Genomic DNA, 25,738 nt, shown 5'->3' on the forward strand with positions numbered 1-25,738 from the left:
CACGTGACGCCGTGACGCGCGCGGCGCCCCCTCCCTCCCGGCGCGCGGCCGGGGCCGAGGGGAGGCCCCTCCCCCGCAGCGAGGCGGCGCCACCGACCCGGGAGCGCAGCAGGACTGGCCGCCGGGACCGATGGCGGGGGACGAGCGGGGCCCGCGCGGACGGGTGACAACGGGGGACGGGCCGGACAGGGCGCGGCGAGGATGGGGGCGGAGGAGCGGTGGCGGTACCGTATTACTGCCGCGTAACTGCCCCCTCCGCCCGTCGCCGTCATGGCGACGGGGGAGCGGCCGCCACGTGACCGGGGCGGGGGGCGGGAGGGGCGGTGGCGCCACGTGACCGCAGGGAACGCGCGGCGTCGCGGCGGCTCCCCTGTCACGTGGTTCGGGCCCCACCCCCCCCCCCCGGCGCCCCGCGGCCCGTTCCGGTCACGTGCCCGCCCCGCCCGCCCCATGGCCCCGGCGGCGGCCGCGGCCCGACCCCCGTAGCGCCGCTCCCACTCGGAGCAGCTCCCGGCGCAACCCGCACGGTAAGAGCCGCCGGTGAGGGGCGCGGGGCAACGGTGGCGTCGGCCAGGCCGCGGGGCCCGAGCCACCTCACGGCCGCGCTGCCTTGGCGATCCGTCCCCGGGGGCGGCGGGACCGCGTCGCGATGGTGCCGCGGCGGCCTTTGGCCTCCCACGCTTCCGTCCGGCCCGGCGGCCGTGTGACGGTGGCCGGGCCGGAGCTGCGATGAGGGAAGGGACGAAACGGGCGGCGGCACCGCCGATCTGCGCTCCACGGGGGGTGGCGGGGAGATAAATGGCAGCGCTGCGACGGCGGCACCGCAGCCGGGGACACCGGGCTTCGCCACGGCGCTTGGCCCGGTGCGGGCGCCGGACAAAGAAGTGCCGTGGCAGTGCCTTCCCCGCTTGCTGCTGTGGGCCGGCGGCCGGGCCGACTCCGCCGGCACCGTGCGGGTGTCCTCGGGCCCGTCTCGTGGCACGGTGACATCCCTCCCGGAGTGTGGGTGATGCGAATCGGGAGAAGGCCGGGCTGGCCCCTCAGGATCCCCAGCCGTGCCCGGGACATGCGGCACTGCTGCCCCCTCTCCATCCCGCTGACAGATCCCTGCCGCCCCTCGGAATGCTGCTCTGCCCGCTCCCGGACCTGGCAGCGTCCCTGAGGCGCTGCGGGTCGGACTGGGCCATTGGCACAGATAGTCCATGATTCCGCTGTTGCCTGCGGGGAGCAGAAGACCAGCAGCAGCAAGACCTGCATTGATCTGTCAGAGCTTGCCTGCCAGCCTGTGCCCACACTGGCCAAGTCAGGATGATTAAAACATGCAAACGTTTCCTTTATTTTTGCTCAGAACTCGACAAAATCATATGGAAAGAGGCTGGAGTAAAATGCTGGTAATGGAGAGTGCTCATAAGAGGAGTTGTAAAAAAAAAAAAAAAAAAGAGATGAGAGACACCTGGTCTTAAAAGTGGTTAGGAAGATTATTGCAATGGAAGGATAGCTGTTGGAATTTGATGGTATTTCCAGAAGGTGTGTTTGCTCCCACAAAGCTGGGAGGGGAGGGCTTGTAGGTGGATAAGCACCATTTCTTGTGGTCTGTGCCAACACTGAAGCATCCTAATAGACCTTGCCTATTGTCAACTGCAGCTGAAATTAACATCCCCAAGACAGACCTGATGACAGGTTGTACCTCATGGTTAGGGCTTCTAGTTGATCCAAGTGCTTTTAGAGCTGTTGACCAAGCTCTGCTGCTGGGGAATTTAAAGTAAACTGTCTGACCTTCATATTCTGGAAGATATTTGAACTTTCAGCTAAAGAATACTAATGCTGCAGCAGATTAAAATTAGCACTTGAAGCCACAAAATAACAGCATTTCTCTGTATGCATGTGGCAGTTCTTGCCCTGCACAGCAGCAATGTCATCATCCACAGTACCGATTCCTGGAATCTTCAGATGTTAAATGTAGAGGTTATGAGATTTGGACTGGCATAGCTACATCAGTGATGGCTTTCATTCTGCTGCATAGTAAGTCTTGCATGTCAAAAAAAAAAAAACCATAAAAAAGGAACCTGAGCTGTGTACTTTGTGTGCTTTGCTTAGCAAGGATGTAGCTTTCCCTGTAGGAGACAGGGAATGGGATCAATCCTCAAGCAAGATTCCTATTTTAGAATTTTTCTTGTACTTCTTGTAACATGAAGCCATTTTGTTTCCATTAGTGACAAACTGTAACCTTCCTAAATCCCTATTATTAAGTAGGTTTTTTAGTTCTTTTTGATATACTGTTCAAAAGATAGCTCAGGGTTTTCTCCATTTTGGGTAATGCTTACTGATTGTGAGTTATATCATCCCACTGCTACTGTAAATTACTGCAGGGAAAAGGAAGTACAGCAGTGACAGAAAGAAGAACAGCATGAGCCAGTGTGCTCACCCTCCCAGAAGGTGGAATGAGCCACTCACAGGATAATTGTGCTCTCACAGACTGCACACTGCAGGGTACTAGAGTGGCTCTAAAGGAGAAGTTGGTAGCTGCTGATCCTTGGCTTCTGTAGTTGAAAGACTGGGTGTAGGTAGGTGACATGGCATGGTAGAAAAGCAGAGCAACTGGCATTGGAATGTGCCTGACTGTGGAAATGCTTTCCTTTTTCTTGCTCTTCTGTACGGGTTTAATTCCTTTGTATTCTGTGGCTTTGCCTCCTTTGCATTGGATAATAATGATCTTAAAGGACTATAAAGTAACAAAAGGAGAAAAACATCACATCCCTCCTATTGCACATGGTGAGGTTTCCAGTCTCTGGTCAGCCGCCTTTTTCCAGTAAGGATAAGGTGCTGATGAGACTGCAGACCTGCAACAGGAAACTACATAAAAGGTTTGTGTGAATAGCACTGAAAGGGAATAATGCTGCTGGGAGACTGTAATGGATTATGCTAGGGAACAGTCCTGAAATCATGCCATGCAGTTTTCTTTGAGGAAGAAGTATTACCAAGGATGCCCTGAATGTGGCACAGCATGTTCTAGTGACTGCTGCAGTGGTGCTGATGTGAAACCCCACATTCAGCTCAGCATGACTGAACTCTTCAGCAATGCCTTGGATGGCTGGAATGGTGAAAGAGCCAAGTGTAAGTGCAGAGCCCTTTTGCCATTATGTCTTTCCATCTAGTGTGTTACTTAACGCATTTGCACAGGAGCTTGTAAGACTTCTGCTGAAGAGAATGCTGTGCTACTGTCCAAATTGTCAGGATAAAATGTCTTATTTTGCTGCTGGTTGTTTTTTCTTGGGTTTTTTAAAGAAAAAAAAGAAGTATGTGAACTCAAATGCTTAGAACTGCCATTTTGTGATATTTGCTAGTAGTGTGGTAGTTGATGCAGGTTACAATCTGAATTTTGGCATGGGTCTCAGAAAATATTACAGATATTCTAAAGCACACAAAACAGCCACATCAGCATTGGAAAAATATTATTTTGCATATCAATAGTAAAGTTTATGATACACAGAATACAGCAACTGGATGTACTAAACTTTTTCAGCAAACTTAACAAAGATGTACATTTTTGATAAATGTACCAACAGTATGTTTGACAGTGCTTAGTAATACTCACCATGTCCTTTATCTCTTGAAAAATTTAAGGCTGTAGGGTGAACATGGAGAGAGGAATGATAGTGACTGCTGGGTGGAACAATGTAGCAAGTATCTAAAGGCTTGTTGGATTGAGACTGCTGACAGAATTATCACTGTGCTGTAGTACATGTAGCTTTAGTTCCTCCTGGCCAGCTGCAGTCAAATGTACAAAACACTGTTCAAGCCTTGGGCAAAACCCACCACAGTAACAACACTTGAGTCTTCCTGGGCTACCTTATCTTTAGCACAGTGAACTGAAAATCCATGATTTTTCACATACTTGTATCCTTCCCTTTTCTGAAATGACTTAGCATCTGCCATTCCCACTGAAGAAGGGAATTGCTGCCAATGCCAGAGGAGATTTGGAATTTGTTATTGCTTAGCTTCAGTATTCTTCTAAACTTGAAAAACCAGTAAAGGGACAGTAAAATGGGAAAAAATAGTTTAAATGTAAGATATGTGGGTCTTTTTCTGGATCAAAAGCAGTATCAGCAATATAATTAGATGAATTATTTGGGTAGGTAGGAGTATTTTGTTTTAGTAAAGTTGCTGATTGCACTGAAAGAGGGGAACATATTTATCTGAAATACGCCCAAAATGATATCGACATGAACAAGCAAATGTGGGCTCTAATACTTTAATATGGATAGGAGTAGTGAAGGAGTTACAGCAAAAATAATTGCAACTAATCAGCTCAACTGTATGTTTTTAATAGCTCATTGTAGTCACAATGGCAACGTCATCTGAAGAAGTGTTGCTGATAGTGAAGAAGGTACGTCAGAAGAAGCAGGATGGGGCCCTGTACCTGATGGCTGAACGCATTGCGTGGGCACCCGAGGGCAAGGACCGCTTCACCGTCAGCCACATGTATGCAGACATCAAATGTGAGTGAACACTCTCCTGCTGCAGTCAGCCCTGCTGCCATGGATGTGCAAATATCACACAAAGATCACCTGCCATTTAATGCTGGGTCTAGCTACGTCAGGAAGGTTGCAAGGGGTCTGGAGCTCTGGCCAGACTATTCTGTAGCAGCAGAGATCAGGACTCTGGTAAAGTATCACCAGCTTAAGGATGCTACCACAGAAGTTCTGTAGTTTTCAGATGTTTAATTGACACTTCATTTACTATTAACTTTGATAAACTTCTGCAATAAATGGAGTAGAAAAATAATTTATGCCATATCCTTATAGAGGGAAGGGTGGGAAGAGGATCAAGGAAGCATATAGGATTTTCAGTCTAACAGAGAAACTATCTGGCATGTCATCTGTTTAACTGAGTATCTAAAGCCATTTCGATTTTCATATAAAATGAACTCAATTTTATTTTCATTCATCAGACCATAGCTTCAGAAGTGTCAGCCTCTGTAGTTTGGCCTAGCTGGTAACATTCCAAATAGGCATTTACTATTGCAACAGCAGAGTACTTGCAAGTCAAAACTAAATAGTAAATGTCTATAGCATGCTGCCTTTCTGGCTCCAATTAGTGCTCATATTTCATGTGCTCTAATACCAAAGAAGAAATAAAAAGTAAGTTGTGTGCATCACTTGTTAATGGTTTAGAGATTATTACTGTTTAAAGTTACATACAAGCACTGCAGCATGATCAGAAGTGTGTGATGAATCAGAACTAGAATGATCTTTTCTTAGATATGAAAGTGATATAAAGTTCACCTATAATAATCATCTTTGTGAAGGTTTTATTTAGCTACTAACTTACACTTAAGCAGCTTGTATTTTAAATATGTACATTTATAGACACTGAAGTATTTTTAACTTGGATAACTAAGATGGGCTTTTTGTCATCTGAAATAAAAAAAGGGTGAGATATATTTGTAAATTTGTAATAGAGAAGTTGATGTAGTTCTGACATCAGGTGCCTGTCTCCCACTTGCTTTAGAGGAAAGGCTGAAATTAAAAGTTAGGTGCCATTTGCAGTGCTTCCTTAAAGTCACTATAGCACAACAGTCCATAAGCATAGGTGTCCCAGCCTCTGCTCCCTCTGGTTACAAGGATGGAAGCAGGAATTAGATTATTCTTATGAGTCATGAGGGTGTAGTAGTACCTTGGAGGCATTGGTGATTGACTTGGGGAGCAGTAACTGCAGTTACTTGGCTAACTGCACTTAGCTCACCACTGGAAACTGGGATCCCAATTTGTTCTTACACGCCTTACCTCTGCTTTCCTGCCACTGTCCTGCAGGAGCTGGGCCAGCTGGAAAAACAAAAGGGTGTGCTTTTCAGTGGATCAGTTCCTTGGTTCAGCTTGCTGCACAAACTAACGATCATACAAGAAATGCAGCAGGAAGATGCAGAAAGGGAGAATGAGGTCACCTTTCAGCAGCAGCCTGGATGGATTCCAGGTTAAAGTGTCCAGGTGATAACAGCCTCATTTGCAGCAGTTTTCTAATGGATGCTGTGGGGAATGCAAACATGAATCAGGATTCCTGAGCAGGAGCTGAAGGATATTGAGCAACAGGCTGCTACTGTCTGTGTCTTGTATTTCAGAGTGAACAAGGTGCAGGGTTCAAAATAATTCAAGGGGAAGACTGACTGTTCCATTTTTCACAGCTGCAGTTCACATGCAGGAGAATGGTATTTAATTGGATGATGAGAATAACTGCTTATAAGCAAATACTCTAGGGAAGACAGTTTCTTGTATAAGCTTACTGTCTGTCTCTCTGCAATCTAGGCCAGAAAATCAGTCCAGAAGGTAAAGCTAAAATTCAGCTGCAGCTGGTATTGCATGCAGGGGACACAACCAACTTCCACTTCTCCAATGAAAGCACAGCAGTGAAGGAGCGAGATGCAGTCAAGGATCTTCTTCAACAACTGTTGCCCAAGTTCAAAAGGAAAGCTAATAAAGAACTTGAGGAGAAGAACAGGTAAAGGGATAGCAGCCTAAAAGTCTGCCTATTTTTTTATCCTAACTGTTAGCTAACTATTGTGTATTTCTGTTAACAGTTGTTGCTATTTCAACATCATGAATGATACAGCAGTTGTTTCCCTAGTAAAAATCTCCCTGCTGCTTTCAATTTCAAGGCTGTTCCTTGAGACTTGCATAACTGTCACATGTTGAGACTACACTTAGTGCTTAGTGACATGTTCTTGAGGTGTAAAGGCAGCCAGTCTGGCTGCCACCTGGTCTTTCTTATTGCTAGCTATGAGAGGAGAGCACCCAACTCACAGTCTGTCTCTTTAGTCTTCTTAAATATATATGTATGTAACAGTTAGAAAAGCTGCTTGAAAGATTTTTTTTCCCTTTTCCAGAAATTTTGTGGAGCCTGGTGATATTATTTTTCCCTCTCCATAGACCTTCATTTGGCCCCCAAATCTTTTCTGATATTTTATAGATTACTAAATTGTTAGGTATTTTCATGTATCTCACTTGTTAGGCTGCAGTTTGTTATTTGGCATACAGGATGTTTATTGTAAGAAATGTTTTAGATTATGTTGACCTAAGTAGTTTTCCCAATGGGCTCTTGAGATACATTTCTGTTCCTTTAAAGTGTTTGTGTTAAACCAGGCCCTGTGGCAGCAGAGCTCTCTTCTCTGCATCTCCCCTGATGAGTTTCACTTCATTCTAGTGTCTGCTGTGAATCCTGTGTCTAATGGCTTCCATTTCCAAAGACTGTTACAGTTCTGAACATAGTTAAGTTAAAGCTAGATTTTTCAAAACATGAGAGCGTTGCCTCATGGGACAGACTGGATCTTAACAAGGAGATTTCCCAGCAAAAGGGCAAGAGCCCTTGTGCTGGAGCTGTGACACAATCAGGATTAACTGGTTCCAGTACTGCAGCAACCACTAGGGTCTGCAGTAGTGCAGCCTGGTTTGGCACTGTTCCCATACTCATTTCTTTATGCTATGTGCCTTATTTCTGACAGTATTGGTGCTGAGAACACAGGCAGTCTTAGCTCTAAATCTTTACCTTCTTAAATGGAGTTTTACAGCATCACACCATGAAGTATCAGGAGCTTATCTAGTTACAGGAAAGCCAGAATCTCTGCACATACTCAGCCATAGTTTGTTCTTTTGATTAGAAGTCCAATTCTGATGATGGGGCTTCATTAGCTTAATTGCAACAGATAAGGCAGAAAAGATCCAGCCTGTTGTGGAAGGATACAACATCCAGAGTCCCCATGGCACTTCCTCCATTTATTGATATGTGGGAGTTGGGTACGTACCAAAAATTCCAAGCTTTAATGAAATAACCAGAATAACAGACTGCTTTCAGCTGTGCTAATTTTCAGAACTCCCACTAATCCATGTTTGTGATACAGTAAGAAAAACTGGAGAAACCCTGCTGGTTAAAATATGATAGGGCTATCCTGCCACAAAGCTTTCACTTCCACCTCATCCTACTTTGTACTTAGAGCAGCTAAAGGCTTTCATTCTGTCCAGATTGCAGTTTATCCATCTTCATCCTTAGACCATGTATCCATAAGACTCCTGATTTTTTGTCATTGTTTGCAATTGATCAAGACCCTGAGGTACATGTTAAAGACTGGTGAGGTTATTGGCAGATTGTGAACACGCATGCTCACTTCCCTGAAAATAGCCCAGTGGGTTTCTATTAGGGGACACAGCTGTAAAAATGGCTGCTTAAAAAATGAGTGAAGAGTCAGTTGCATAGTGTTTGCATTTTGGGTAGTGATACCTGATATGTGAATGATAATTTTTGTAAAAATTGCTCCCTGGTGGAAGTAGCGGCACAGAATATATCTCACACTGGAGCTGTGTCTGATTAAAGGATAAAGATCCTACTGTTACCACAGAAACATAAATGAACAACCTATGGGGTAATGTGTTTTAAGGGATCTTATTCCGTATGTATTTTGTGATCTATACTCTTGCACTAGAGTAGAGATCTGTAGCTACTGAATTTTAAGACCTTAAACCAAGAATTGGATAGTGCTGAAATCTTTTTTTTCTCCCCCATCATACTTGTGTTTTGGAACAGCGAGAATATTCATTGTGCTTTTACAGTTCAGGAGATTCCAGTCCTGGTGTGCAAAGACACAAAAGCACCACAGAATATTTTAGGACAAGACATGAATCCCACATTAACTTTTTCTTAGGCATTACTTTTTTCTAGCTTTCAGTGTTAACATCCATTTCTTAAGGCTTTTCAGACAAACAGTGCTATTGACATGGGTTGTTTACTCAGTCTTGTTAAGAAATGCACTGCATTTTGAAAGAAAAGTTGGTTTCTGTTCCTTTTGTGAGCTTGTGTTAGTTGTGGAAATACTAGTCATTTATTCTGCAGTGTTTCAATTCTATTCAATACATTCTTTTACCAGAATGCTGCAAGAAGATCCTGTTTTGTTTCAGCTCTATAAAGACCTTGTTGTGAGCCAAGTAATCAGTGCTGAAGAATTCTGGGCCAACCGTTTAAGCCTGAATGCAGGGGATAATTCTGCAGCACCTAATAAGCAGGATGTGGGCATCTCTGCAGCATTCCTGGTATGTTGAACCTTTAACTTGTAGGATTTTAGAGCAAATAAACTGGGGAAAGTGAGAGTTCTGCTCATGCACTTTATTCCCATGTATGTCAGTGTTGTACTTTGCTGGTTCCTCAACATCTCTCCACTATTCCAAGAGTAAAGGAGATAAAGAGAGTTTCCTGCTAATCTGCAACTTCAAAATGTTATCAGTTTAAGATGCCCAATTTGAACTTTAAATTGCCAATAGTCAGATAATATTTGTACTGCTGCTCTGCCTTCTGCAAAATGGGAGTGATGTGAATATATGGTCATTAGATTAAAGTGTATTAACTCAATAAATTAAAGAGTCTATCTGTGACAGCAAACACATGCATAAATGAACCTTTCCATATAATGGTTTTATTCCCTCCCCAATTTTTAAACCAGTACATGCTTTCAGCTACTTGAACAGCTTGTGTATCTGAAAGCTCATTTTCTCTCTCTTTTTCTCTAACTTTCAGTTATTTTGCCCCTTTGTAGAAACCGTGCTTCAGTAAATTCAGTGCAGTCTAAAAGTAATCTAGATACAACTTCAGATTCCTCTCACAGAGACACGTTTCTACTTCTGCAACAAAATTCACAGATAGGACTCTTCAGATGGAATCCCACTTCCACCTTTGTAATGACTGTGCACACAGTGGGTTTGGGAGGGAAAGAGGAGGTAGGAATTGTTTTGATTTAGCTGCTGGTTTACAACCACTTGGTTCCACCCTCACCCTGGAAATACCTGAATCATTTGCCAAACAAATTTGATTACTCTGATTTCCTGTCTCCCATTATTCTTATACCTTAATGTTAAAAAAAGGAAACCACAGTGAAAAGTAAACCCACTAAACCTTCAAAACTGAAGCATTCTTTAACTAACTGGTTATGTATGTATTCTCTGTATTTGTGAAGAAGACTTCTTCAGATGTTTGTGTTCCCCAATTCAAGTTAAATATGGCTCTGCTCAGAATGTGTGTTAGCCTAGGAAGAAGAAGGTACAAAAGCTAGATGTGAGGTACACAGGAAAAGGAGGAAAAGACACCAGCCTGTGCAATCATGAACTTTTCCTGTTTCTGAGAACTGGATGGAGCACTCACCTCCTCCAGAGCTTCCTAAAGAGATCAGTGAGATCTAAGTTCAGAGTTCTGACTACGGCTAACCCTCAAACTTTTAATTCAGTATTACTTAGCAGTTATACTAAGATGTTTTAGTGTATAAGGGAATAAGACGTAAGAGCCATAAATCCTTTTTTGCCACTTCATTATCACCACCATTATCACTAGCTGAATTGTTGAGTGAACCGTAAAACATGAGTTATATACACTATGCTTACTTATTTTTACTTCGACACAAGGATAAGCATAAATTAATTAAGCATAACTTGTTTTGATCAATGGAGTGCTCTTTGCTTTCTAAAGCCTATGGTCTGCTTCTTAAATCATTCCTTAATTGGCAAGTATAATAAAGTAATTCATATTTGCTCATTCACTCCTCTTTCTCAAATACCTATGTATGACCAAATACACTATGGAAATATGTATTACTGAAGGATAAAGATTATTTTACCTGCAGCAGACCTTGCTTGCAAGATGCCAGCTCTTTTCCTTCTCCAGTGAGAGGAAGCATCCAGACATGACTGTTTTTCCCATGTGCTTTTCCCAGGCTGATGTACGGCCTCAGACAGATGGCTGCAATGGGCTGAGGTACAACTTGACTTCGGATATTATTGAATCCATATTTCGGACATACCCTGCAGGTAAGAGCAGTGTTTTACATACCAAACACATCCATTTAAGATTGGTCTGTTTACTGTCTTACTGTGGAAAGACTAAAATGTTAATCTGAGCCTGGAAGTATAAGGAACCATATATTCCAGTCTTCTGGATAATTTTCCCTGCCTCATTAGAGGGATGGGAAGAAACATATTCATATGTTTCATAAAAGCATAAGTATACTTTTGAAATGAAAACTTGATTTTATTAAATTAAAACATTTTAACTTGTGTTGACTTTCTGTTTTTTAAATTGTGAGTAAACGTTTGATTCCCATGATACTCTCCTACTCAGTGTTCCAGTTAATTGTAAATTTTTCATTAAATCACCTTTGGGAGGAAAAGAACTTGCTTTCCATCATTTCCCGTGCACTATAATGACCATTGACACTGATTCATTTTGGCGCCTAGTGTGGGGGCAATTCAAGAGTGGTCAGACCACTGTTACATGCACTTTTCAAAGCCTTACATGCATAAATGAGTACCTGTTTGCTCATGCTTAACTATGGCAGTCCCTTCTATTTAATGGGAATGAATGGAGGCAGCCAGAGAGTAAGGAAGCCATCAAGGAAATGGTAACTTAAAATACCACGTTAAGATTTGTGAAACAGTTTGTAATTATTCTGGGTTTTGTTCACAGTAAAAATGAAATACGCAGAGAATGTTCCACATAACATGACCGAGAGGGAATTCTGGACACGATTTTTTCAGTCTCATTATTTTCATCGGGACAGGCTCAATACAGGCTCAAAAGACCTTTTTGCAGAATGTGCCAAACTGGATGAGAAAGGTAAGCTGAAAGCTACATATTTGTTGTTTTTGAAAGCTACAGATGGTCATGGAAAGTTGGCTACAGCTTTGCCATTCTGAACATGTTTCACAGTGAGAGCATTTCTTGGAACAAATTAGCCTTTGGAAAGTGGCAGCACTAGAAGTAAGCTTCACTACAAATTCCATAATATGCCAACCCAGTAGATAGATTATGTGCCATCAGTCACTGTGGAATAATTTTGTGTGCACAGTAGGTTTTATTATTTAGTATGTGCACAATTTACAGCAGGTACAGCTTTCATTATAGATGGGATTTTAGTAAATGAGATTCCTATAGTCCAGATTTTCCAGAGGAGTTGCCATGCTTGTTCTCTGAAATTCTAAATATTATTGAAATTTTATTCCAAATATTACTGATTATGAACTTTTGATATAGGTTTGTGATGATACAGAAATGTGGCAACTTGGGATCACTTGCCACCATTCTATAATATGTATTTTGGCTAATGAAAGCCTTCTATTAAGAATGCAAAACCCTTCACAAATCAAAGCTATCACCAGATATAAACTGTCATACTACCCAAGCAGGCTAGCAGAATTGTGTCAAAATTAGAGGAAATGCAATTTTGGCTTCCTAGTTCCCACTACTATAACTGCTTCTCCATTTATTTTTTTTAACCAGTGTTCAGTGACATGTAGAAGTTGGTGAAAATTGGGCTAATTAGTAGGAAGATGTTTTGGAATAACTTACCACATTTATTGCTTATTTTAAATGAAACTTTAAAAAGGGTTTTTAAGTTTTAGTCCCAGTGTTATTTGGGCCTGTGCAGAACCTTGGTTTTCTTTTAAAGATTAAATATAACCTAATGATCCCACAGTTATTCTATTTGTTTAGATACAATTTTTCATAATTTTTAAAATTTGTTTCACACAGGGTTAAAAGCAATGGTGTCTCAAGGAGTGAAAAACCCCCTGATAGATTTAACAGCTTTGGAAGATAAAACATTAGATGAAGTAAGTACTTGAGGGAAGAAAACAAACAAAAAAATCCAAGAAAACCTTCCTTAGTTACATTTAAGTGGATCTTTCTTTTGAAACCACTACAAATGCTAATTCTAAAACAAATCCCTTACTAGGCAGTTGCAGTGGTTGGGTACTCAACATTCCTACTGTTGTGTTTGTGAAGGGAAATGGAGACTGTGCCCATAGACTGGTGTGGTCACATCTGCCTTGGTGTGCAGGGTGTAAATACAGGACTTCCCTTTTTTAAAGAATTACTCTTTCATTTGGCCTTTCTGTCTAAAGTGAATCCTGCTTTTTTCCTACCTTTTAAACCCTGTGACAATGTACAAAAGAGTAGCACAAAAAAGGATTTGATTTGTTCTTACTTTGAACATTGCTATTTGATTCAGCCTAACAGAAGGACACTTTATACAGTGTTCTTTGTTTGGCTTCAAATACCTTTTTTTGCTAAAATTACAACTAACTTGAACTATTACCTGCCTCCAAGAACAACCTGAAACAATTAATTATCAATGGTGCACTGTAATGTGAAGTAACTTAGAGATGTGCTTTTCTGCAGTTGACTTAACTAAAAGAGTTGTAGTTAATAATGAAGGTGCATTTCAAGTTTTTTGGTGGTGTTTTTTTGGATTTTCTTTTTTCATTTTCTTTTTGTGGATGTTATCCAAGGCTAGCAGTCTGAAACTGGACCATGAGTTTAGGATAGGTGTGTTTGAAGTGCTCTGCAAACTGCCCTGATTTGCTTTTGAGGCTGGTTAACAGCAAGCATGAAACTGCCCATGGGGTAAAGTACCATCTGGCAAGTGGGGAACTCTACCAGCATTTTAAGGCTTGAGGTTTTTTGAATTTTCTAGTGGTATCCCATTCTCCTGACAGGTATATTTTAGCCTGTGGGCTGCTGGTGTCCCACTAGATATTAAAAAGTAGTCAGTAAAACACTTGCTCTATGTTCCGTGCCATCAATGCCTATTTTGCACAGGTGAGCCGTAATTTATTTTTTTTACTAGTTCTGTTTATACTTCTATCATGGTCTTATAGAATTACCTGTATAAGACTCGTTACCTTCTCTCTGACACCTTAAAATTGCCAAGTGTTAGCAGAATAAAACAGTCACTGGAGATTTCTCAAAGGAGGTAGTGGTACGAAGGTAGGAAAACGATGCTGTGGATGATGATGCAGAGGAGGTGGCTTCCTGACTCAGAGGAAAACAGAACTGTTGTGCTGCTCTGGGGGCAGAAGAGAATCAATATTATTGTTTTCTTTGCAGGGCTATGGTGTTGCTTCTGTGGCCTCTACATCGAATTCCTCAAAGTCTGCTAGAGAAAGTAGCAATGCTGCCATCATAAAACGCTTTAATCATCATAGTGCCATGGTCCTTGCAGCTGGCCTCAGGAAACAGTAAGTTTCAGTGTTGTGTAAAAGATTTTTGGAGTAAATTCTAAGAAATTTCCAAAACAAAACCACATCTTCAGTTATTCATACAACCTTTTCTTTTAATTTTTTATGAATTAATTAGTTTCCTCTAGAAATGAAAATACCTTTCCATTTCATTTTACTTTATAGAAGTTTTTCAGAGATGTTTGAAATGACAACTATTTTTAGCTGAGTTATGATCTAAAGCAGATTAAAAAAGGAAAGAATGTGTCTGCCTTAGATGTCTAGCCCTGGTGAAGGCTGCAGAAGTAGTGTTCTGTGTGCACTGTGTGGAGGTCAGGCCTGGTATAGGGAGTTTCTATTTGCTGCCTTCCAGGATCAGGGCTGCTGGGGCTTCCTGCAGTGTGCCAATAGATGGATCAGATGAGAGACTCCTCGGGTGCAGTACCCTGCCCCTGATCAAAAACACTTGTCAGGTCATCTGCTCGACAGCTGCTTTCTGGACAACCAGCAAGGATTACTACTTTACCCAAATACTACAGACTTTAACTGTGAGAGATCTTAGTTAATATTTCATTCTCTTTAGCTGGGCTCCCTCACATTGTTCTTCTGTTTTGCACAAATTGAACACTGCACCTTAAGCAATCTCTTCTGGTCAAAGTGTGTTTCTGTTTCTCAGGTCAGAAAGGGACAACAGGATCCTGGAACAGTTGTATTTCAGGGCTCCTAGAGCTCTTCTAATACCTGGTTGCATAACTGTGTATACAAAGTGTTTCTAATTTAGCCATGATTTCCCTGTGTCCCACATGGACTGTTGGCATGCTGCTATTTCTGAAGAGAGGGACTAGCACCTTCCCCTGCTGTTGAATTTCCCCAGTGACAAACAGGGTTAAATGTGAGGAGTTGGTTCCTTCTGTCTACATCAACTGCTAGAAATTAAGACATAAGTGGGAGACATAAGGGGAAAAAAAGTATGTGAACGTGCATATTAAGTTTTTGAAACAGATGTATTTACTTTGTCTCTAGCTTGTATCTTAAGTTTCCTGTGAGGTGAATTCTTCTTAATGCTGTTTCTCTATTTTAAGAGAAGCACAAAATGACCATTACAGTGAGACCAGCAGTACGGATGGAAACTCCAGGGATTCAGATTTCTTTCAGCCACCACTGAAAAAGGTATAAAGTTAGCTGATGTGATTCTAACTGAATGGAACTGGAAGCTCTGTCTCTCCACAAACTGCTGAAAGTTCCTTATTTCTTTTATGACACATCTGAAGGGAGACTTTTTTTAGCCTTGTTTAGAAGTACATAGAATAACATCCTGACAGCCTGTAAGAAGCCTTGTTACCTTTGTTAGTGAAAAAAAAAATGTTACACATTGAAGTGTTGTGCTGTTTATCTCTTCAGTAGGGCCCAATGAAAGTAAAAAATTCTAAGATGCTTCAGATTGGACTCAGAAATCTGGTTCTTTCCATTTGCTGCAGTTCTATTTTCAGCCCGCTTCCTTTTGTTTCTCTTTCAAATGCCTGAAGACTTTTAGAGAACATCTGTCAGGAAAGGGTATTGGTGTTCAAGCCCCAGTATTAACCTGTCAAGTGTGTTGTTTGTAGAGGGGATGATGAAACTGGCACATGACAGCCTTCATCTTAGAAACTGAAGTGAGGTTGAACTGAGAGTGTAGTGACAACTAGTGCCGTGAAATACAGGACAACAGCCTGGTCTAGACTAACCATAGCAGCTCACAAAGTGGAAGAGAGTGCTGTAATTGCTGTACAACTGAATTGAATACTCTTCCTGGAGTTGACAGCCTAAACAGAAAAGTCAGAGAGACTCAAAACTTGGCTGTGTTGTGAGAAAACCTTGTAGAATATGTGTGTTGTTAAATGTTGGGGTAGTCTTTGACTTTCCTCAAAAGTTGCAAGTGTAACTGACCACAAAATTATATAGCAAGGCTAGAAGAAATGGGATGAAAAGGGGAGTGGAAAAGTAGCAGGAGAGTAGGAGACTTCAGAAATAGTTTTCTAGTTGTACAAAGTGTGATATCACTGTGCTGTTGCCTCTTACTGCTAATACTCCACAGCTCTGCTGTCACCAGGTAGTTGGGGGTAATTACTGTGGTTTTAGTCTAAGACTCCTATATACCAGCTATTAAATCATTAGTATTTCTGCTAATCTGGAGTTAGATGGACAAAAATAGAGAGCATGAATGATTATCTATGTATACTTGTTGGAAGTAGCAGGGACTACCTAATTTTAGCCAGAATCTGGAATAAAAACAATGGTGCCAAGAGTTCCAAATGGCCCATCCTAAACAACATTGGGTATCACTCCCTCTGGAGGATAGGCATGAGTCATTCCATACCTGGGCTATCTTTAAGGTTTTAGTAACCTTGCAGCTCAAACTTGGTGCACCAGAAGAAAGCACTGGATGTATGGACTTGTGCCTTCGTTAGTAACATGTATCATTATTTGGCTCATTTTAGGTAAAACTGCAGGAGGCCATTGAATACGAAGATTTATCAAAGAATAATAGCGTTAAAACTATTGCACTAAACTTAAAGAAGTCTGATAGGTAAGTTAAAATAATGCACAGCTATTTCAGCAGAGCCAGTTTATCAGGGGTTTCATCATAGCCCACACAGGATCAGCTGATTTAGTCCCTGCTGTGCCACCTAATATGAGCTTTTGCATAAACCAGTTTCCCTCTTAAATTTGTAGTTTTATTTCTCAGAGTGGTTGGGGTAAGAAGGGACATCTGGATATCATCTAGTCCAATGCCCCTGCCAAATTCCATTTTACTTTTCAGAGGGTTGAGTCTCTGTAAGCCAACCTGAATGACCTTGGCGTGTAATTTCTGTGAAAGCCTAATAGACTTCTGTTCACAGTTCAGCACATCGTTGCAGCTTTCAGTGGAAAAATGTGTTACATATGAAAACATACAGAATTCCAAGAAAAATCCACTCCCAGGCAAAAAAATGCAGTTGGGATAGTTTGGGCTGCTCACTGGTCTAGGATTTTTCTAGTAGTACTCCTCTTGTTTTCTAGACTTTTGATTTTGAGAACCATAGATGTAACATCAGAAAAGGAGCAATACTACCAGGAAGAGAATGGTTCCATGGGTGCACCTAACTTCATGTAGCTTAGTTTCAGTTGAAAGTGATATGAATTGCTCCATTCTAATGATATTTCCAGAATTTGGTGGCAGGGGTAGCTTTTCATTGGCAAAAGGATGATCACAGAGTCAGCAATAGAAGCTGTTATTTGCTGCCATACCATCTCTAACCCAACTTCTTCCCATGTGGCAATATATTGTACTTTATCTGTAAATAGTGTCAACAACTGCAAAACATCTAAAATTAGAAGAACTGTCCAGGAGTTTGCTCTCTTGCTTTACCAACTCTCTTACTAATAACACTTCTCCCTTTTCTAACCTCACAGGTATTACCATGGTCCAACTCCAATTCAATCACAGCAATATGCAACCAGTCAGGATATAATTAATTCATTTCATAGTATTAGACAAGAAATGGAATCATATGTACCCAAACTAACTCAGGTATGGAAGTATATTGTAAAAATGCCTCTCTTGATCTTAGCTTAATATCTTGCTTTCTGTACAGTTTTGTGTCTCATGTCTACTGAAGTTTCAATTTTTAATTATAAGCTTCAGTTATCTCCAAGTTCTGTTAACTGATTTATTTTACAGGTTTAGGTGATACCTTTTGAGCTGTTATGTTTAAAACACAATAGGAAACTGAGTCATTGCTGATGCTCAGTTATATTCTCCTGTTCCTGCTTTCTTCTGAAGAGATGGTCAAGGTATAAGATAGTAAAAGCAGGACAGTCGTACATAGGCCAGTGTATTGATCCCACCCTGAGAAGTTTAGTAGGTTACAGTGAACAGGTTTTTAACTGAGCAGGTCTTTTTGCTCCTAAATGTACTTAGCCTGTCAGCCTGCTGTGGGCTGCACAGAAGCTCTATGCTGACACCTGGAGGGCAGCAGATCCCTGTGGGCAGTCTCCCCAGCCAGCATCTGAATTCAGCTGTTTGTAAACCTAGTTTGGCCCTAAGTAAGGCAGCCACAATTCTGCTACACTTCTGCATAGTAATGCTCTGTCTTCTTTCAGAGTAAGTGCACAGCCAGTTCAAGATCTAGGCAGAGAAGAGGTTATAATAAATTGTAGAGTTTTCACTGCAAACGAACTCTAGCACATAATTCCGGAGAAGAGCAGAACCTGAAATTCCACATACGTGCTCAACTAATCTTATTTTAAAAAGAATTTGTTAGAAAAAGTGACCTGAAATATTTGTTCCCTTTCTCTCCAGGTTCTTTCAAGTGGTGATGCTGCCAGCACTATTGCAGTCCTGTCACCTGGAGGAGCACTTATGCAGGGTGGAACACAGCAAGCCATAAACCGTAAGGATTTGGGATGGCTAATGCTTTAATTGTATCGTGTTGCATTGCACAGCACAAGCTGGCTTGCTGTTTCATCTCTTCCTTAGAAAATGTTATAGTGATAAAGGAAAGTATGGAAACATGTAAGCTGGAGTAGTACTGGGTTACAGCAACAAAAGAAAAGCAACAACCCAGCCACACCTTAGGGGTGGTAATGGCTACACCGGTGCTGAGGCAAGTGAACCAAAGAACATTTTACACAGCAAGTAATGAAGGAAACACCTGATAGATACCAAATTGTCTTACAGATGCGTGGTTTTACTTGTTCAGCATTTCTGATTTATTTCCCCTGGATTGTAGAATACAACATATTCTGTGAAAACTCTTAAAGGAAACAAAGCCTAGATAGTCATCTGAAACTAAGTTTTTTGCAGCCTGTATTTAAGATCCACAGCTTGCTGTGAAAAAAGGCAGTTTCCCTGTTCCCAAAGGCAAATCAGGTAGCCTCTCCTTCTCACACCTCTATTCAACCACTGCTTTCCTTGTTGTCACATTGCTGCCAGTTTGAGTTCCTGTCTCTTTAGTCTCACAGCAGATGAATCCCTGTTCTCAACATTTATTACAGTCTTCCAGCTTATCTTGTGTTACTTAGTCTGAAAAGCAGGAGAATGATTCAGAGAGCTGAAAAAGCAAGCATGAGTTCATTTAAGTCTCATCCTGAAATTTGATATTCACTCTTCAGTTCCCTGTGCTCATCCCCAGTGATTACTTGTATTTTTTGTTTGGGTTTTTACAACTGTGGCTCTTTCCTTGTTCTTGAACCCTTACACCCCTTCTTCTTTACGAGTGCCTAGGACCCAGTTTTTTTTCCTGTCTGGATTTTTCATCTTTCACATACTGTAACCATACTGCCAACATGAGAGAGGGAAAAACTTGAAGTATCCACCACAGAGTTCTTAGCACTGTGCTGTGAGGACAACACAGTGCTGGTGCCAGCAACAGCTCTGTCACACTGCTAGAACAATACAAGTATACTGCTTCTAATCCTGGATTAGGTTTGCTGTCCATTCTTTGCCTGGCATGGATCTCCCTAAATGATACACAAGCTTCCAAGTGTAGAGCCATAAATAGTAGCTGACCTGATCTAACAGCTGCTGATAGTCTTGATCTAATTGCTGCTGAGATGTGAGACACCTCAGTGGTCCCTCCCAGCCAGTCTTTCTGTGACTGTAGTGGGATTGTACATCACTGAGTGCCTTCATTAGCCTTAGTTCTCATTGTTCAGATGATCATTTGAGTGATGTGAAAAAAACCTTTTTCCTGTTGCAGAGATGGTGCCAAATGACATTCAGTCTGAACTAAAACACTTGTATGTGGCAGTAGGGGAACTGCTACGACACTTCTGGTCCTGCTTCCCTGTTAACACACCATTCCTAGAAGAAAAGGTAAGGCAGAGCTTCCTCTTATAGCCCTGGTTATGATGTGGTTTAGACTGACCGATAGTTAGAAGGGCTGTCATTACTGAAGTATAGAACTAACACATATGCCTCAAATCAGTAGAGCACTTACTCATCTCTAGAACTGAAGGTCACAAAAGAGCCTGAAAACCCTATTTTTTACAGCCGTTCTGCTGGTACTGTTAATTAAAATAATCCTTGTCCCTGCCCCCATGTTAGCTCCCTTTAGGAGCAGTAGCTGTAGCCAGTTTCAAACAAAATGGGCAGCTCAGTTGCAGCTGCAGGGTTCTCATTCCAGTTTAAAACACTAAAACTAAAGCCTCCCTTCTCCAGCTCCAAGAAATAACCTCCACAGTGACAATACAAGCGAGTTTCCCTTATTCTTCTATCCATTGCAAAAATTACTGTCATACATTCAGAACACACACTGCTTTTGAGAACTAAGTTGCCTTCAAGGACAGATGTTTGTCTACAAACATAGCCAGGTCTATGATTGTAACTGTTTTTCTGTTGACCTCACATGATAAAGATAAAAATTTGCATTCAGGTACCTTTGAATGTCTGCTGCAAAATGTGGCCTGAACATCCACAGTCTTTGCTTGAAGCAAAAAGCCATTTTGTGAATATCTTGTATACATTTATAGTATTTATTAAGGAAGTAATAATCAGAGTGGCATACTACACTTATCTCAAAAATAAATACAGAGAAGTGCTAGAGACTTGATATTTGAATAACTTGCCTTCCTCAAACTACACAAACTTGTAGTAGCCTCCAGAATTAGTTATCAGGTGTTATGTTGGAGAGCAGTTTAAAGGGAATTAAACTTCTGTCTTACTACAATTCTTCAATATTGTAATACTGGTTTCTGTTTCTCTCAGGTTGTGAAAATGAGGAGCAACTTGGAAAGATTTCAGGTTACAAAGCTCTGCCCATTCCAAGAAAAGATTCGGAGACAATATTTAAGCACAAATGTAAGGGGAAAGTGCTGTTTAATTATATGGGTGCATTTTAATAATTTCAGTCTTAACTATGAGAGGATAATAGCTTTGTTAGTTCTTACCCTAGGGCATTTTAATTTTTTTGTTGGCTAGGAAATAGGCAGAGGGAAATTGGGTACACAGTTAAGCGATCATCTCTCCCCGTCGAGTTGGCTGACAAGAACTGTAACTTGCGACTTCCAGGAGTGATAGAACTGAAAGGGGAAATCACATTTCATTTTTCACTTCCAGCATGAAGTAGAACTTGAGCAACTTCAGAACTCTTCCCCCATGTTTTGCAACAGAGCCTCAAGGTCCTTTCTCTGATTTTAGCAAGATTGCTCATAGTGAATAAAAGGAAGAATCCACCTGAAAGGGAGGGGAAGGGATCAGTTTTCCAGCAGCTGGGACAATGTTTTCCTCCCTTTTCTCGTTTCAGTTGGTAAGTCATATAGAAGAGATGCTGCAGACAGCCTACAATAAGTTCCACACATGGCAGTCCCGGCGCATGCTGAAGAAGACGTGAGGGCGCATCCTGGACAGGTGTGAGAGCAAAGCCTGCAATAGGGTAGGACTACAGCCTAGGTATGTGCAGATCTTAGAGTTGTTGCAGGAAGACCTGCAAGCTGTGGACTTCTGGAAACGATGCTAACTGAACTTGCACATTTTTGAAAAAGAACTGAGATTAAACTTGAAAACTGGGGAGAAAAACAAGGAAGAACCAAAACGGAAGAGCTGAGGCGCAAATATATTTAAAAGACACTGTTTACTGCAGTTACTCAGGAACTGCTTTTGATTTGCATAAAGAGCTGCTTTCAGAAATAAAAAAAAAAAAACTTAAAGAGGGTGTATTAATAAAATTTGGTTTTCTGTCATTTTTTTTAAGAAGTGTATGGCACAGGGTAGATCTCGAAGTTTTTCTTCACTGGATTCTGACATTTTCTTGAATTCTGTTTGTACTTTCTGCAACAGTTTAACAATTATGTTTTAAAGCATAGATGAGACTGTTTCTACTTCAAGCATCTGGGAGGGCGTAGCTGTCAGAAGACAAGCTCCTGTCATATGTTTCCCCACCAATTGGAAGCAAGAGGCATTGCACTGAAAGCTGTTCATGGTCTGGGGTCCCTTAAGGTACACAGGGGCAAACTTTTGCCTGAAGTCTTCGATTTTTATGCAAAAATTTTTCAGCCATCAGTTTTGCATGTTTCCTTTTGAGTGCAAGTGTGTGCTACTGCAGTTTTTTTTTTTATGGTGGCATTTGTTCTGAGGAGAGAATGCATTTTTAAAAGTGAAGTTAAATAAAGTTTCTTACAAAATAAGTAATTTATTTTCAATTCTTAGGCATTTTTTATTTCTTCTCCTAAATCTGTTTTCCTTCACCCTTCCCTTTTGAGTATTATACTATTTTTGGCGAATTGATAATCATTGCAAAGAGAAAAATGTGTTATTTAGACAGTGTCCATAGGTATTGGGAATCTGTGCCATACTTTGTTCTAAATAGAATCAGTTCAGAGTTTCAGACCAACTTGTCTTGTATTAAATGTGACTTAAATGCAAAGTAACCCCCTTTTCTATAATATATGCAGTTTAATGACAACCCTGTATTTTTTTGTCACTTTGACTGGACAGAAGCTCTGTATGGGCTATTGAACTTTCTTACTTCAGATTAAATGTGACTGTTAAAGATGCATCTACAAAGACAAATCAGAAAATATGTATTCAAAGCAAGCACAGCAGCATTCAGTACAGCAGAAGAAATTCCCCAAACCTGCATGATGGCTTAATACTACATTTTGGTATTATGCTAAAACATGATAGTATAATATTGAGTGGATAATTATTGAAAATTTCTACAGCAGAAAAGATGTATTGGTGTAGCCATGTGGGTGCTTGTTCCATGCTGCTGCTCCATTTATGCAAGAGGGTTTTTTTTTCTTTAACTGGTGCGTGGAAGTCAGCAGCTTCTTTTGACCCTTTTCTTTCAGATTTTTGTATTATGCTATAATATCTTGGTAAAAGCTGAGTTTCAGTTAAGCATCACTGTCTGCACCAAAGTCCTGCTCAGAAATGTGTGTATATTGTTCAGCCTCGTTCCCTGTCTGCTGCTGCAGATCCATGCATGATCCCTGCTCTGCGCCGTCCGTGTGGTTCTGCTACGAGAAATGACTGGGCTCAACCAGAGATACCCACTGGTCCTGACAGGGTGCAAATGTCACTGGGAATAAACAGATGTACTCCAGCACTTGGGGGATGACATGCACATCTTGTCAAGAGTTACCTCTTGTGAGAACTAATCTGTTTCTCTGAAATTTAGGCTTAGGTTGTGGCTTTATGAAGCCAAATCCCCTTGTAAGTGCAAGCAGCTTCCAGAAAAAAAAAAAAAAAAAAGGGTACTTTTGTTCTCCCCCAATCCAAAGCATTTGGTCTAGCAATTCTGGGGCCAAATTTCAACTGTTCCTTGAAAGCTAACCCACCTTACATCATATCAGAGGGCTAGAGTCAAGAAAACAGCTCTGACTTACATTCTAGCTATGCCTGAAGCTACAAACAACACATTAAATATTAGACTGCACTGAGACTTCATTTAAAAAATCATAGGAGGATTTTGAATATGGAACTAATTCAGTTTTAATTGGAATGTATTTAGTGTTCCTGGAAAGACTGGGGAAAATGGTTAACCTGGTGAAAAAGCATCAGTGCATCACAAGAACATTTTACAGCTCCAAGGACTGATTTTATTACCATGTTTTGGATGGTATTGCAATAGCTTTAAGTCATTACAATGATATCAGGCTATCAAAATGTACCTTAATGACCAGAACAAGGGGGAAGAGGACTAAGATACTAAATTCAACAGTTTTGCCTAGAGATGTACAGGCAAGGCTGCTATGCACTTCATACTGCTTTTTCAGGTATTGTGGCAATAAGGCAAAGGCCCCTCCTCAAGTAAAGGGAGGTAAACTAAATATTCTTTCTACATTGTGGTCCCCTTTTCTGTAGCATGGTCCAAAAGACAGATTCATTCCTTAAGTTTTGAAACTGAATCATCATGCATTATATTACTATTGGAATCTTTATACTGACTTGTATTTTTAATGAGAATTCATAAAACTTGTATCATTGGCATTGATCTAAGATTTGTAGAATAAACCCTACTGAATTCTGAAGTGAAGTCTTCTCTAATGCTTAGGCTGTGTTTTCTAATTGAATTAAATCCCTGACAGCCTCTGTTGAGGTCTAGATTGAGAGAACTGTGTGTAGGTCGCTTAGCCGTCTCTTGGTGCTAATAGGTCAGCAGCAAAAGGGTTACAATATAATTGTCAAATTGTTTCATTTTCAGGATTTGAAAACTTCTACTGCTGCACAGGGAATCTACACCATTATTAGTGCTACTGTCCCTCTGTTCCATATCACACAAAAGCCACTTTAAGTCTCCAGGGATTAGTACTCTGCTTGTTCCATATATTGATGCACCAGCTGTTGGTTCAGGAGAGCTGCACAGGAGCTTTGTCAGTCACTAACCCAAGGTTTGCTAGCAATGGAGAAAGGATAATGCAGATACCACCCTGTGCATTTCAGCAGATGAAGATGTTTAGATATGCCACAAAAAAGGCTGGGCCAATTCTCTCCCAAGAGCTCTCCCCAGTCAGGGACAGAAGGAGGTGACAGCCTTCCACTGCAGCCACCCTACAAGTAGCTCCTCACAGGGTAGCTCTCAAGACTGTTATCTGCAGCTCCCTAATGTGGCAAACATCTCACCAAGGCCCTGTTGTGCTTTCCCAGATGGATGAGTTTCTCCACCACTCTCTGCTTAAGATACTGTTAGAGCTACAACTACTTTCCCTTACTTATAAGTACATCCTTACAACTTCTAGGAGGTGGTAGCAGCTAGAAAGCTTTCCTTATCCTTGCCCAAACTCCTATTGAACAGCTGCTTTATCCAGACAGTCACTAGTGTAAGGAGGGAAGGTAACAACAGGAAAGCTTAAAACCTAGTTTTCCATTATCTATCCTGTTTCCCTTTCTTAAGGGAAGAGACTGCCCCAAGTATCCCTGTGGCTTAGAAGCTTTTGTATTGCAAGAGTTTCAGTGGGAGCTTTGATGTTCTGAACTTGTTTCCATGCTCTCCCTTTACCCTGCAAGCAAGAACTGGAGCTCGACCAAATGGGGCACAGCAACTTTTCGAATAACAATCAGATATCACTGGTGATCTTAACACTGATCCTCAATAAACCCAGTGACAGATGTTCCTTCAGCACAGCTCAGAGCCTGGAGAAACCATGAAATTACCTAACCTGATCTCCCACATGTTTTTCAGGATACTGCATTTCCTCTCAGCTTTCTGAGCACATAATCTCCCCAAAAGATAGCCAAGCCCTTGTCTGTCTGCTCATAGCAAGGGAACTTGTTAACATCCTAGATGGAAGGTGCTCTGTGGGGGTTCTTTTGGGGTGGAAGGGGCCAGATCCAGAGGTGCAAGACGCAGCCAGCACAGCTGAGCTGGCTGAAGGAGCCAGAGGCATAGACCAGACCCCAGCCATCCCCCCGGGCACTCCTGTGCCCAGCCCTGGGAAGTGAGTACCCCACAGACCCCTGGTACCCTCAGTGAGGGAGCTGTGTACACTAGCACCCTGCTCCCCACAGCCCACACCGTGCCAGTTCTTTGTGCTGCTCTCCAGGCACCTTTGGGCTCACAGCCAGGTGGCAGAGTACCACCACAGTGATGGGAAAATCACCTTCAGGAATGCAGTCGAGGCTGGGGCCCCTTGCTGGCACTAATGCAGCCACATGATCTCAGCTGCTGACTTTCCCCCCACAAACCATTTCCTTCCCCTCCAAAACCTGACAGCCTTCTGGTCTTCCTCTCCCCATAAAAGTCCATGTAACCTGC

At 41.7% G+C, this 25,738-nt stretch overlaps 1 protein-coding gene across 5 annotated transcripts; it reads left to right on the forward strand.

Annotated features, from left to right (window-relative positions):
- Window positions 1–462: 462 nt before the first annotated feature.
- GTF2H1 (general transcription factor IIH subunit 1) lies at window positions 463–23,934 on the forward strand. Of its 5 annotated transcripts, none has more exons than XM_062495919.1 (15): window positions 463–527; window positions 4,331–4,499; window positions 6,303–6,495; window positions 8,912–9,074; window positions 10,742–10,835; window positions 11,491–11,640; window positions 12,556–12,635; window positions 13,912–14,042; window positions 15,104–15,191; window positions 16,499–16,587; window positions 17,454–17,571; window positions 18,343–18,433; window positions 19,742–19,857; window positions 20,749–20,841; window positions 21,287–23,933. In XM_062495919.1, the coding sequence occupies exons 2-15, from the start codon at window positions 4,346–4,348 to the stop codon at window positions 21,371–21,373; spliced, it is 1,647 nt and encodes a 548-aa protein (XP_062351903.1). In that variant the 5' UTR covers window positions 463–527; window positions 4,331–4,345; the 3' UTR covers window positions 21,374–23,933. The 5 variants fall into 5 exon arrangements, with proteins under 5 accessions (XP_062351903.1, XP_062351901.1, XP_062351904.1 ...); XM_062495917.1 differs by lacking the exon at window positions 463–527 and adding an exon at window positions 951–1,391; XM_062495918.1 differs by lacking the exon at window positions 463–527 and adding an exon at window positions 2,220–3,114.
- The last annotated feature ends 1,804 nt before the right edge of the window (window positions 23,935–25,738 follow it).

Source organism: Cinclus cinclus, chromosome 6 (genome assembly GCF_963662255.1).
Source record: "Cinclus cinclus chromosome 6, bCinCin1.1, whole genome shotgun sequence".
Lineage (NCBI taxonomy): Eukaryota > Metazoa > Chordata > Aves > Passeriformes > Cinclidae > Cinclus > Cinclus cinclus.

Excerpts from the sequence above, each read along its gene's own strand:
- GTF2H1 (XM_062495917.1), top strand. The coding sequence starts at position 1,320 with ATGCAAACGTTTCCTTTATTTTTGCTCAGAACTCGACAAAATCATATG. Across the intron at positions 10,836-11,490 it reads ATTTCGGACATACCCTGCAG|TAAAAATGAAATACGCAGAG; the intron begins GTAAGAGCAGTG and ends TTTTGTTCACAG. Across the intron at positions 20,842-21,286 it reads GACAATATTTAAGCACAAAT|TTGGTAAGTCATATAGAAGA; the intron begins GTAAGGGGAAAG and ends TTCTCGTTTCAG.